The 15,277-nt window shown below is 39.2% G+C and overlaps 1 protein-coding gene across 1 annotated transcript in view; it reads right to left on the reverse strand.

Annotated features, from left to right (window-relative positions):
* Positions 1-15,277, reverse strand: part of LOC139712284 (myocyte-specific enhancer factor 2C-like) — a 93,254-nt gene that overhangs the window by 10,776 nt on the left and 67,201 nt on the right. Inside the window, 3 exon segments of the mRNA XM_071624123.1 lie at positions 2,330-2,401; positions 9,254-9,611; positions 11,852-12,001. Coding sequence (XP_071480224.1) covers positions 2,330-2,401; positions 9,254-9,611; positions 11,852-12,001 — 580 coding nt within the window.

The raw sequence follows: 15,277 nt of genomic DNA on the forward strand, positions 1-15,277 counted from the left end.
GCTGCAATGTGTGCATGCATTAATTTTATGTTTCAGAGACACGCATGCATTTGTTTTTTATTCCTAGTTGCTCTAATTAAAATGCATTCTATACAATTTGGTTTTTCCTGCTATCTTAGCTCTCTTACTTCGTGCATTACTCAGAAGAGTCTTATTTTGTGTCCGACTTCTATGAAACCTTTTCAATTCTGTTTTGCATGATCTTTCTCCATTACTAAAAGTCAACTTGAACGCTGTGTGAACAAGTGGGTTCCTTGTGGAATAAGACAAAATGAAATAAATAAAATAAAGTGAAATGGATGATCACTCCAGCAAAATGTTGCAGATTGTTACACTCCAACAATGTACTTGATAACCCTCATGTAAACACCATTTGTTCACAACCCACTGGGTCTCTTAAATGTCAGGTGTCAGGTCCACAGGCTAAAATGTTGGTATTCTCTTTTCCCCTGTACAGAACCATTATGTGGTCTGGCTAGAGTACAAACTTTAATCTAGCTAAAAGGACGACACTGCCCCTTTCCATATGCACAAATCATGAGCCTGAAAAGAACTTCAAGTACTCTAAAACTTTATTCGAAAGCATTACTTTATCTCCACTGGCATGGTTCAAAACAGTGTGCACTTTGCAGTGCCACTGTGCACATGCTGACAGTAAAACAGGGTTTCCTGTTCAACCGGTGCAGGGCAGGAAGGTTGTCACTTACTCCCTAACCCTTTCTTTTCCCCTCAAATACACGCACTAAAGTCATTTAAATCAGGAATATTAAAAAATGTTTTGAACCTACAAAGATCAAGGCACTGCCCCCTCCCCTTCTCATCAAATACATGTACATGATGACAAACTGTACAACCAGTAATTTTTGCAGTATGAAACTTTGGCGAATTGGAGCTGACAACCTTTTTCGCCGCATGAAACTTTCACAAATTGCCACTGGCATTCCATGCATAGGGTAGAAAAACAAAGCAAAATTTGAATGTGTATTTTGCTTTTGCAAGTCTCAACTCCTCATAAAATTCGCACAAGTTTCATTCATACAAATTCCTGGTTTTACAACAGTCATTCACCTCTTTTTGTCATTTCGTTTTCATTTCATGGCCCACACATGATCAAACTTTGCATTTTTTGCAGTATTAAAATCATACACACATGTACATAAGTTTTTTTTTCTTCTTAAAATCCATTGTGCCATATTTTTATATAATCATACTCTGCTTTAAAAACACAGTCAACACAAGGCCGTCTATCCTACACACGTTTATCAGTGATCTGACTGGCCGTGATTTTTTGCATATGATTTCTCGTTATTATTCCCCATTCTCTCATGGCTCGGCCCATTGGGAAGGATCACTTCATGCGGAATAATTTAAGGGCTGGCGAGAGCGGCCAGCAGCAGTGATATGCTGAGCTGGTGTGCGCGTACACACAGACACAGACACAGACACAGACACATGTGTGATGGTAATGACAAGTCGCTAACTGATGGAACGCTCCCGCGTGCACATGCATGCTGTGGGGTGGGTGGGTGTTAATAGATAGCGTGTAGATGAACCCAATGATTGGGAGCTGTTAAATGAAGCGGCCACTGTCATGGGTGTGTGCCCAGGGAGGAGAGGGAAGAGATGGCCTGTGAACGTCATCACTGGTGGACTGGACAATGCACAAGGTAATGAACATGGGGGGGGGGGGGGGGGGGGGTTTGCAGGCTAATGACCAGGGCACGGCCCTGGCATACTGCAAGCTAGAATTCAATCATGTCTACATGTACAAAAATGATAATAATAATTTTTTGTAGTCTACCCTGAATTTTCATCTTCTATTAAAAACACTCTACAACATGCATAATGTTTCCAACAGAATCAATGGAGATTCACATTCTGTTCTGGCTTGCATGTGTTCTTGATTTCATTTTCCAAAATATTTTCATGACATGATTACTACAAACTCCCAAGAATCTCCATACATGGAATGTAAAATAAATCTTACATTATGTTAACTTTTAACCATAAACCTCTTGTCTCATACATGCAAACTTTCTTCTCCCAAATTTGTTGCCGAATTTGATCACGGGTCTGCCAACCCCATTCTGTGCTAAAGTCACCTCAAACAGATCTATGACCTCAACAGATCTTATGATCCTTTTCTTTGAAATCATTTCATTGGTATTGATATCTCACAAATATCTGGGACTGCAGGAGCATCACATACGGTGGTTTGTCACTTAAGCCTATTGGGATGGTAATGTGTAAGTAGGGGATTAGGTAGGCACTGCAAAGGAAGAATGTCTAATATCCCTGGCACTCTGGATTTCTCTGTTCATCTCATTACCTGCAACTCCATCGGACTCCGAGCCAAGGGACTTCCCCTCTTCCCTGACGTCTGGCGATGTGACACGCCCTCCTGCTTTCAGGCCAGGCAGGGGAGTGCGAGTGCGATCAGTAGGCGGGTGCATGCAGGTGACACATGCAGGGAGGATGATACCAATGTGTGATAGTGGCAGTTGATGTTGCCAGTTTGGAGGGGGGGGGGGGGGGGAGGTGAGGACCACGGGGCCAAGGGGAGTGGGAGGGAACAATGCACATAAACAAATAAAGCACAGTAAAGCAAAAGTAAAGCAAAGAACACAAACTTAACTCAAATGCACCAAACATAACAGGCACAGGACAGAAAATAAAGCACATTCATAGTACAAGACTCTGCATAACACAAATAATGTCTATGAGCGTGAACATTGCTGGTCAACAAGTGTTTTCCATCACAGCAGTCTTCAGGATCTCATTCTGTCTTATCCATCATATGTTTTATTGAACAAAGAAATAACCAATGAAGGCAGACCTTCAAATGTCATTCTCAGACCCCGCAGAAGTATGCAATACGTCACATATGCAGGGAGGTCAGAAGTGTGTAATACATCAAATATCTCATATGCAGCAATTTCCTAAACACAATATGCTAATGTCTCTCAAAGGTTCATTCACATACCTCGTACGAAAGGATACTATGATTATCAAGCAGGTCAACTGAGCATAACATGCTTCGTATATAATTTCTCTGATGTTGCCACAAACTGCAGAATAAAAAGGGTCTTCAAGGTCTTGTGCACTAATGCTTGGTCTTCACAAATTTCTTTCTGTAGTTTTTGTAACCAGTATGTACACAAGATATTGTTATTAATAACACAGTTGCAGCACTAGAAAATATCTAAGAAATTGGGGAATACATTGTATGCAGAACAAAGAGCAAAATCAACCAAATGTCATTAACACATTTCCATTAACAAATGGAGATGTCACTAATTTGCATCATACTGCACCTGTTGTATTCTTTAAACTGGGCTGCAGATGCTGAAATTTGTTCATCTCAAATTTCAGAGGTTAAATGCTTTTTCATGCTGATATCCTTTCATTGTTGTTTCTTTGTTTACATTATATTCCTACAATAGTCATGTTCAATGGCATTATTCATCATAACGCAATGTTTTGTGAAGAAACACATCGCTTTTTATTTTGTAAGGGAAGTCAGGTATCTCGATTGTTCACAGCAAAACACAGTCCACGAAAAAAACAGAAAGGATGAAATTTGATGGTACAACTTCTGCACCTACTGCTAAAATATATCGCAAAATATGACATGGTGTTCACGTTCTCCTGACACGAAAATGTCAACGGCAGATGGAATTTCTGGAAATTACAAGGGCTGACAGACTGAGGCCGCTTCCTGCCGTGCCCTGTTGGCATGAGCACACAACGTGGGTCTATGAGAACTGCGTGACAGAGAACTGTTCTCTTTCTCTCTCCTGTCTCCATCTCTTCCTGAGCCGATGATGACCCACAGACAAAAAAAAGAAAAAAAGTACAGTGTAAATAGGGGGAAAAAACAAAAACAAAGAAAGACACGTTCCCAAATTGGCAGCTGGCAAGGCGGAGAGGCAGGGTCAAACTCATACAACCCACGTTGTCACGGTGACCACAAAACCTTTCGCCGTGACGGACGCACTCCTCCAACAAAGCCTTGTTGCATCCGCTATGGCTGCCAGGCAAACGTCGCTATCCCAACACGCACTCTTGTCGATTCAGAAAAGGGAAGGGAGAAAAATGAGTGGTTTTTATGATGACTTTTCCAAAGTCTTTTAAGTGATTGCAGATAAAAACCAAAATGCGAAGGCAAACTTCGAGTCTCTTTTCAATTTTTTTTTCTTCCCTCCCGAAATCGACAACAAAATACCCATGTGCCGGCAGGAACTTGAGAAGGTGAGGAGAGATGCTGGCTTTGGGTCTGTGAGAACACCGTGACGACGGGAAGGAAGGGGGAGGAGGGCATGGATTATATTTAGCATCATCCAGACCTTTTTGACATAGAGAAATCAAACACGTTGGATGTGGGCTGCAAGACCTGGAAATCGAATAGCATGTCGATTTCTATTTATACGATTCGCCGAGAGTATGAATATGAAGGGCAGGGGAGTACTCTTCTTGTTTTGTTTTTTGTTTTTTGTTTTGGTCTTTTTTCCTCTCTCTCTCTCTCTCTCTCTCTCTAACCATGTGTTCAGATGATTAAGCTGAATGAAAACTCTAAGAAGCAGATGAGCCAAGGATTTTTTTTTTAAATTCCTCCAGGAAATACAATGTCTCTCTTCATCTTTTTTTGAGTTGGTGTTCCATTCCTGGATAACCTACAGCCCACGTTCGTGTGAGAGCGGCACAGCGTGTACATCAACCTGCCAAAACGAGATGACTTCATCTCATATCTTTCTCTAAGGTGTTGGAGGGGTTGGCGAAGTGGAATTAATTAGGTGATCCGAGTATCCTCTCGGATCACCTATTGTATCTGTACGGATTCTTTCTTTCTTTCTTTCTTTCTTTCTTTCTTTCTTTATTTCTGGACAAAAGTTGTGCAGAGGTTAGCTCAGAAAGTGCATTGCCTATCAATGTCAAACTTATACCATATATGTATCATATCGCAAAGACGGCAGCGCAAGTAAAATCATAGTGATCAGTCAACCGTGACGTCACTATGACGTCATTATATGAAAACACATTTTCAATCATATCTCATTAATGGAATGGAGTTTTTCAATGAAATTCACGTCACATATATTTCAAGTCAGGCGCATTCTACTCATATTCTCAAAATTCATCTATGCCTTAAAACGTGCGCGTACGCGCGCGTTGAAATATTTGTATGCTCAAATCGAGCTCAAATTTTTTTTGCACACGTTTCAGACCATTTGGAGCATTTTTTGAAAAATTGAAAAAATCGGACGGACGCGTACGCGCGCGCATATATACGCACGCACAGCTCAAATGCAACAGAAATTTCCCGTTTTTTCACACGCATCGCATGTCTGAAATGCCAAGGTATATTTCTATCAAATTTCAAGTCAATCCGACTCAATATGACGTCATACGGGCCCGTCAAAGTTGAAATTCCGCGCGCGCGTCAATGGCGATATACAGTGCAACTATGCCAAAAAACCGCCAAATTTAAATCTGATTTTACTCGTCAGGATGAACGGTGACCCCCCATTTTCTTTACATATTTTAAAAGCTGGTGAGTTGTACATGTCATTTCATGGGTTGGCGATACTGAAAAAATGATGAAAAGATATCAAATTTCTTAATAAAGTAAAAAAAGTAAATTTTCAAAATGACGTCATCAAATTTCAAATTCACTCGAGCGTATCTCACTTAAATTTCGCCAATTTTCACCCAGATTTCAGTATGTTGTAGCTTATGAAATGTTCTTTCATTAATGTAAAAACAACATTTTGATTGGATAACGTCATCACCTCGTAAAAATGGATTGAAAGTATCCTTGTAAAATTTGACCAGTTTACGTGTTATCTCTATGGGAGAGCAGTTTTTCTGGCAGTGAAAATTGACATTACTATCTTTTTCGAGCACTAGCTCACTTATGCTTCGGTGAATTTTCCCCAGATTTTAGTATGTTATAGCTGAGACTTTGGGCTATCGTAAGTGTGCCCTCCATTTTTTCATATGACGTCGGCATCACGTCAAAAAACTTGGTTGAAAATGGCACGTAGTTTCGATGCAGCGTCATTTTGCTTAATACACAGGGCCTATGGAGCATGAAATAGGTCATTGCATAGCGCATCCGACTCGTAATCCTAAGGTCCCTGGTTCGAAGCTCACTCCTGCCAATATTTTTTTTTATATTTTTTAAACACTTTTTTCTTCTTTTTCTTTAGTTCGTCTCAATCTCCTTTCCTAGCTTCATCTTTCTCTGATTTTTTTATGCTTCTCCTTTAAATTTCTATAAAATAATATAATTTTTTCTTTATTTTTCTTTCTTTCTACTACTTTCTGTGCAATAGATGAACAACAACAATGACTATCAGCCCCATACTTAGCACATGTTTAGTTCATGTCACGTACATTATTTCATAAAATAACAACTACTTGATCGGACACCATCTTGGGTATGTAAATTAGGGTCAAAGGTCATAAATGTTTCATCCTGTATCTTGGCGAATACATATCCTATCTTTCCAATATTTTGCACGCGCAAAGACCATGTTACAAGGATCAGTTCACAAAATAACCACTTTTTGTTCAGATGTCATCTTGTCTGTGTAAATTGGGGTCAAAGGTCATATGTACCTTTTTCTCTATATGACGTGTTATCTCTATGGAAGGGAATTTTTCTAGATGCGAAAATTGACATGATTGTCTTTATCGAGCACTAGCTCACTTACCCTTCTGTGAATTCCTCCCAGATTTTAATATGTTGTAGCTGAGACTTTGCGCTATTGCTAGTGTGCCTTTTGTTCTTCATACGAAGACGAAATCATGTCAAAAAACGTGGTTGAAATAAGCTTATCTTTGATGTATTGAATTTTACAAAATAACCACTTATTGCTCAGATGCCATCTTGTCTGTGCAAAGTGGGGTCAAAGGTCATATGTACTTCTTTCTGTATCTTCATTATGACGTGTTATCTCTACGGGAGGGAATTTTTCTAGATGTGAAAATTGACACTATTGTCTTTATTGAGCACTAGCTCACTGACCCTTTGGTGCGTTTCTCCCAGATTCTAATATGTTGTAGCTGAGACTTTGCGCTATCGTTATGTGCCCTTCGTTTATTCATACGACATCGAAATCACGTCATAAAACTTTGCTAGAATTAAAGCTTAGCTTCGATGTATTTTTTTCATATTTCTTTCTTTTTGCAACTTTCTTTGTAATAACCCAAGAAAGACATTCCCTATTACCCCCATATTTTGCACATGTTTAGTTCATGTCACATACATTATTTCATAAAATAACAACTACTTCATCGGACACCATCTTGGGTATGTAAAAAAAAACGTGGTTGAAATAAGCTTATCTTTAATGTATTGAATTTCACAACATAACCATTTTTTGCTCAGATGCCATCTTGTCTGTGCAAAGTGGGGTCAAAGGTCATATGTACTTCTTTCTGTATCTTCGTAATGACGTGTTATCTCTATGGGAGGGAATTTTTCTAGATGTGAAAATTGACATGATTGTCTTTATTGAGCACTAGCTCACTGACCCTTCGGTGAGTTTCTCCTAGATTTTAATATGTTGTAGCTGAGACTTTGCGCTATCGTTATGTGCCCTTCGTTTACTCATACGACATCGAAATCACGTCATAACACTTTGCTAAAATTAAAGCTTAGCTTCGATGTATTTTTTTCATATTTCTTTCTTTTTGCAACTTTCTTTGCAATAACTCAAGAAAGACATTCCCTATTACCCCCATATTTTGCACATGTTTAGTTCATGTCACATACATTATTTCAAAAAAATAACAGCTACTTTATCGGACACCATCTTGGTTATGTAAATTAGGGTCAAAGCTAAAAAATGTTTCATCCTGTATCTTGGTGAATACATGTCCTATCTTTTTCCACACTTTGCACACGCAAAGACCATGTTACAAGAATCATTTCACAAAATAACCACTTTTTGCTCAGATGTCATCTTGGGTGTGCAAAGTGGGGTCAAAGGTCATATTATATACTGTACTTCATTCTGTATCTTCGTTACTGTATACGAAATTCGGTACCAAAGATGGCAGGTCTGACTCCCTTTTCTAAATGAGAATCCAAACATCACACAGCCAATGTCCCCTCAACACCGATAAAACATGTATGGTCATGCCTATTTGGATCAGGACTCACATCATTGATTTCCAAACAGATCGGATCACCTAATTTGTCAGTGTTGACAAATTCTAAGTCTAGTTTTTTTCTTGGCACGGCTTGGGCTCTGCTTTGAATAGGATTGAACAGGATTGAACCGCAAGGCAAGGTTGTTTATCAGACATGCATGCCACAAGTGGCTGTAATGTAAATAGAGCCAGCTGATCTTGGGTGAGGACGACCATCGAGAGCCTATACACATATCAATACAATATCAATGGAAAGGAATAAAAGACTGCTTTCATAGCCAAATGACACAGTTTTACTGAAGATATGTGATCCACTTCTGCCTTTGGTTTGCGTCCTCGTGAGAATTGCACCACACTGGCACAAACCACCAATATTGTGTCAAGAAAATGCCATGAAATTAAAGAGAGAGAAATGTGCACATATCAGCAAGCTTGAACAACCAGGAGCCACTTTGGCTGGTCACATGTATTGTTGTTGATTGCAACAAGACACAAGTCCTTCTGCTGTGAGGATCACGTCACTGCATTAATGGCTGGGTGGAGTTGATACTCATCTAGTACTGTGAAAGTGGACATTTCTGCAGTGTTGAAATTTTTGCACATTCTGCGCAACCAGAAACTAGCATGAAAATAAAAGCAGGTGAATATTTTTGCTTGCCATATGTTCAGTAGTTGATGTCTTGATTCTGCGGAATTAAAAACATGCGAAACTCATCTTACCCGCCCGGGTGTGAAAAATTGCTCGTGCGAAAATATCCACTTTTACAGTTAATGACTTGCTTTGGTCTGAAATACTGTAAAACATGATATATTCGCGGCATGAATTTTTTGCAAATTGGAGCTGATGGCTTTTTTTGCGGCATGAAATTTTCGCGAAATGCCACTGGCATTCAATGCATATAGTGTAGACAAGAATTTTCGCGTGCATTTTAATTTCGCAAATCTTGGCGATCGCAAAATTCGCGAAATTAATATGCACTCGAACATTCCTCGTTTTACAGTAAGGTGAAGGATTGTGGGGAGAAAAAGCAAATCAAGTCTTTTCATCAAGATCTCTCTTAGGTCATTAGGGTTCATGCTATGATGGGCTTACCTGTACTGGCTGGTCTGGGCGGCTGTGGACTAAGAGTGCTCCGCGTGAGCTGCGGCTGCGGGCTCAGGCTGTTCCGCATGGGCCCTGGCCCCGGGCTGAGGCTCGTCCGGCCCAGCATGTGCGGCTGGGGGCTGAGGCTGTTACGCGGGGGAGCTGGCGGGTGCATGAGGTTGGGATGCGTCTGTTGCTGCTGCTGTTGCTGCTGCTGCTGCTGTTGCTGTTGGCTGTGGTTGCTGTTGGGGCTGGGCTGGCTGTGAGACGGGTGTGGGTGGTGACCGCCATTGTAGGCACCCAGGCTGGTAGAGGTCTGTGGGACGGAGACTGGCATGGAAGCTGGGTACTCGGGAGGAATTTGAGGCTGAAAAAAAAACCCCAACACACACAAACATACACAAAATCACATACAAATGATAAATACCAATGACCTTTTAATATTCATAATTCATGATCTTGACTATTGCCAAATATACAATCTCACTAATGCTGAAGTCCTTACTAATAAAGGAATAGAGGAATAAAATGCAAAAAAAAAAAAAAGAGTAAACATTAAGAAGCACAGTGCTGAACATGTGATACATGAACAAAGGCTGCTAAATCTTTAATTTCTTGGGGGGAAAACAGATAGAATACAGGCACTCAATTGGTCAGAGAACCAGCAGATGTAGGTATGACATGAATGTGAAAATATTTCCTGAATTACTGTCATTCTTTTTTTCAAATGAAGCTATTTTCTCAATTCAGCATGAAAACAGGAGTCCTGTAAAAGGAGTCTGTTACAATAAGAGCATTTTGAATGCATTTTAATTCTGTGACTTGCATGCCAAAATAAACTTCAGAGGGCTTAAGAACATATCCCAACAGCTGAAAGCTCATCATAATAAACTGCATACAATATCTTCAACTTGCTGTGTAACAATGAGCATGCCTCTTCAGTTCTCACTACATACATATATATACAATATCTGGATCAGCAATATTTGAAGAAGATGGACTGTGTAATAATGGCCAAGCAAATATATGACCATATAAATATTGCTACATTTCATTTCAAACAATAAGGAACTATTGCCCGCAGATTTGTTTTATGTCTTCGGTAGACATAGAATCAAAGACGGTTTACATCGTAAAGAAATTTTCAGTTCCTCTATCATGTTGTATTCAATGTGTGATATGTATACAACACTGTATTGTTTTACCTGGTGTGTGAGTGTTCCTGTACCATTACTTAGTACTTTTTCTACTGCTAAAACTATTCATGTCCGTACAGTATGCAGTATAGGCTATCGCTTACTTGGACACGTGCCAATAGATAGAGTGAATGAATGAATCAGTTCTTCCTACACAATGCGTCACTTTCTCACATCCCCTCTCCAATCAAAAAGATTGAAGAAAAAAAAGATCAAAGAGGAGACTGTAGAAAAGGACAAAAACAAGACTAAAAACACTTGGCTATTAAAAATCAAAACATAAAAGTAGTGAAGAACAACATGACTCCCGTCCACTCGGAAGTGCTTGAAAAAAGAAAATGCCGCACAAGAATATCTCCACATGTGCTCTGCTTCACTGCGCTTATCACAAGTGGCAAAAGAGGGTGCAATTGGTGTCGTGTGCAGGATATGTTGCTAAAGTTACAGGGGGTGGTAGCAACTAAAAATTCTCGGCCTGCTATTGGTTTGATCTAGTCCACTTGGTGTACAATCTGGTTCGGTTATATATCGAAACCACCATAGGCAGAGGGACGGGGAACTCTTCTTGCAAATCTGGTAAAACTTAGATACGACACGGTGTCAATTTCAGGGTGTGCATGTGAATACCAATGGGCTGAGAAGGTATGCCAGCGGAGACCTGCTCTCCGGAATTAGTTTGGTCTGCGCAAACATATTAATGTATGCTTCTGATTCTGGTAAAGTTGTGATCAGTTATCAATTTTACGGCCATATTACGTTACAACTCGTAACGGGCCTTCTCCTAAAAGCCATGAATCCAAGTACTGCACTATCCCACTTTATGATCCATTTCTTGATATCAATCACGTACTAAAACTGTAAGTTACTGAAGGATTCATCTCTTTACTCGACTCCTGCAAAATGGTTACCAATGATCAACCACTCTTACTTTTGAATTCAATACATAACAATGAACATGCCAAGATATGAAAGCTTATTTAGAGTTGCCCAAGGGGTGTGACAGTTAAAATGAATGACTTTTTTGAAAGGCTTCCGGGCCTCGATTTGCCTGTTTCTTACAAAGTTTTTCTTCTTTTTTTTTAAAGGGGGGTTCAGACCTCATTCTTTGTTTTATTGACTTCTTTAAGACCACTCCTTCTTTCAAGCATATTCTCATTTTGGTATTGAGGATTTGGTTACCAAAGAGGATAAAAACAGGAGGGATATTGGTAGCCGTTAGTAATTCCACAAGGTATGCACAAGAATCTCTGTCTCACCACTACCCCCCCCCCCCCAAAAAAAAAGGTAGAGAAGAGGAAGAGGAAGATGAAGAAAGAAACAAAAAGAAAAAAAAAACAAGAAAGAATAAGAAAAAGAGAAAAAGAAACAGGAGGGGGAGGAGGAAGAGGAAGGGGAAAAAAAGAACCATTACCCTCTGCATTGACCCTCCACCTCCATTCATCATTCTGTCAAACTCTTCATTGATCTTCTGGTACTTGGCCTCAGTGCGAGGTGTGAGGATGAACGGTTCGGAATCCTGCTCGGGACTGTCGCAACCCTTGTTCTCCTTCTTATTCAGAATCTGTAGCCACACATAAAGCATAAGGGAGAAAAAGAAATGAAATTGCAGAAAATTAAGAATTACTTGCAATCAACTGTAAGTTACTCATATGATTTGTTAATCAGTACTACACATATTTCTAAATTTGTGTAGAATGTAGTTATCAGATGTGGGCATTTATTAGGAGTTATATCCACATACTCTATGTGATAGCTTTTTTCAAATGAAAACACTAGCAAAGAAAAACAAATAGTGGATTCACATGATTGTAGTTGCATCTCATTATTAAAACAAAGAAACAATAAGAAAAATGCTTAGCAAAAACATATACCTTTGGTGTAGACACACATTATCAGTATGGGGAGGGGGTGGTGTACATAATAGGTCTGGAATATTTTGAAGAAAAAAAAAAGAGCCATGTTGTGTTGGAAGTTTTGAAATCACATGGCTGCGAGAAGAAAGGTGAACAAATACTGGCAGCTGCACCAGTAGGCAGCCGCTCCACCACACACATACACACAGACAGAGCAAGCTCTGCCGGTCTGTACTTCCCTTGAGTCATGTGGTAGTGGTTTGCCAGTCTACTGGTCTATCTCACAGCCCTGATATGCACTCTGCTACAGCAGGGCAGTAGCATGTATCACTTTAATGTACCCATGCGTTTTCTTTAAAATGGAAATATAAATGTGTGTATATGTATATATAGATAAATACGCACACACAAACTGTATACAATCGGTAAATCTCCATCTACTCACATTTTTATCACTCTTATCCTAAATTCTACCTATATTGTGCATAAATATAAAGGTTTGTGTATGTATCTATTCTACAATGAATACCCCCCCAAAAAAAATAAAGAAAGAAAGAAAAAATAAAGTGAGGGATGAAAACAAACAAACAAACCAACACCTCAAACTTCCTTTCTACAAGATGCATATACACACTGTAAGGAAAGTATCAAACATGATTAATATAGTATAGACTTTAAATCTGCACAGTGAGTATTTTGGTGCTCTGAATGACGCCAAGAGAAGCTAATAGAATGTGACATGTGCACCCTCTCCTCAAACATAATTAAATAATCCATGTTTGCTTCATATTTTGCCACAATGTTGGCATACCTTGTATCTCCTGCATTACTCAAATCATAGTTAATATACACCTCCACATCATCTTTTTAAACTCCCTCATAAGTTTTACACAAGCAGTAGTAATTCAAATCAGGAGAAACAGTCTAACGTTTATACAGATTAGGTGTTGTTTTTGTAAATCCCTATAATTTGTCAAAACTAGTGAAAAGCACACAAGACTGAACAATTGCATGAGATAAATATTTCAATAAAACTGTAGCGCAGATGGGGAGACCACATAGTCAGCTTTTGAAAGGCAATGCCTTCATTTCTCACATACAAACACTATGTCTCTCAAGAATTTACCATCCTAATCTAAAACATGATAAGTGGGATAAAGATGTCATTTCACTGGGTTTCAGAACAGCAGAGAATGAGGAGATGTTTCTTGGTCTGTTTATTTGAAAATTAAAGTGTATTTCACATTAGCCTAAATCAGAATTGCCATTTATGTCCTCTGTGATGCTTTCAGTGTTAGATAATGCCAAATGTATTCACGTAGAACCTGCAGGACTCGAATATAAGAAAAAAAATGACTAAAAAGAAAAACAAGTTTGATGCAAATTCAGCCCCCGATGACATTATAATAAAAACCTTAATATCAGGTAACACGATTGAGGCTAAGTGCTAGACCATCAACGCTCACCTATCACAATTCTTACGGGTCTATTCAATTAGAAAAGACATGAATACATGATATATCAATGACAAAAGAATGTCATGTCACAGTTGATGGCAACCATCATAATTTACGTGGGCAAAGTCTGTGTGCCAAGCATACAATGCATTGGTGCAGATACCTCAATTTTCAGTCTCTAAACAAAGAATTTGATTGTTCATTCAGAGGGAAATGACAGCATTTTTTACGTAATAAATATTCAAGTTGGCAATTAATTCATTATTGCACTGTTAATTGAGACTCACGCAAACTGTCTAAATTAAGTCAAGATAAACCCCCATACAAGGATATCAAAACAGAAAAAGGGGTCTGCATAAACAAACTATTTTTCTGAAGCACTCGCAAATCTGGCATCGAGGGCGCTTCATACTAATGGCATTTCCTGGGACTGCACAACACAGCACAAACGAATTAATTGGCTGTGTCACGTTTGGCTGTGCAAACCCGTGATTCAGCAACAACTCAAATGCTTGCCACCACAATGTTAACGGAAGTAGCATTTTTATCCGCCATCCTAGCGGGTGCGCGGTGCGTTTTGTGCTCTGACACCTAAAAAAACCACCCAACAGTTGTCGCAGGTCGTCAACAAACAAGCTGAATGTCCAGAGTTGTGTTCACGGAAGGCCCTCGCTACACCGTAGCAACTAGCACTACAAAATTATGTGACATGCTTCACGCACAGATGTTTAGGGGGCGCTGGCGTGATCGCTCAAGAATATCAGATGTTTACAAGAAGTATATCGATAAGTGCCAAAGAGATAGGCAGGCAAAGCCAGTACTCAGGCAAATGTGACCGCGTACAATATGGCGCAGAGCCAATGTTGCTGTTCTTCCGGTTATCAGAAAGAGTTGCATTTTATATTTATACAATGATGTCCACTTGATATACAAAACTATTTTGAATTGTACTGTGATATTTTTAGGACTTCTGGCGCTATAGTTAGCCACAACTGGAATAATAATTAACTATGTGTCTATTTGCACAGAACAAGGTATGAGATGACACACATTTCAAGACTATTTTGCCTTCTCAAAAGTGCCTGATATGGCAGTTACAAGTTGTTGTAGTTTACTTAACCCTTCTCAGAAGACAGATTCAACAGCATCCTCAAACAGTGTAAGATTATCAATACCATACAGCAGATAATCTGCTGGACAGCAAAAATGAAAATCAGTGTAGAAAGCTGAAAGAAGTACAAATTTGTATAAGAGATACATAGTAAACACAACACCAAAATATTTCACTTCTCCCTTTAAAACATATCTATAAAGGCCAGCTTATCACTTACCAAGTGATTAAAAATACATTGTATTTTCCATACACATCTACACAAAATCAAATCTGCATTCACCATATGTGGTCCTACATGGGACACTCATGCCCTGCTCTGCATTGGCTACAAACGAGGTTTCATAATCATTGTCTTGTTCTGTTTTTGTTCTTTGATATTTTTTGGCAAGTAAGATTCAAGTCCATCATATAGG

The sequence above is a fragment of the Diadema antillarum genome, unplaced genomic scaffold, assembly GCF_040938485.1.
Source record: "Diadema antillarum isolate AM-2024a unplaced genomic scaffold, OU_Dant_1.0 seq00001786_RagTag, whole genome shotgun sequence".
NCBI classification, from domain to species: domain Eukaryota; kingdom Metazoa; phylum Echinodermata; class Echinoidea; order Diadematoida; family Diadematidae; genus Diadema; species Diadema antillarum.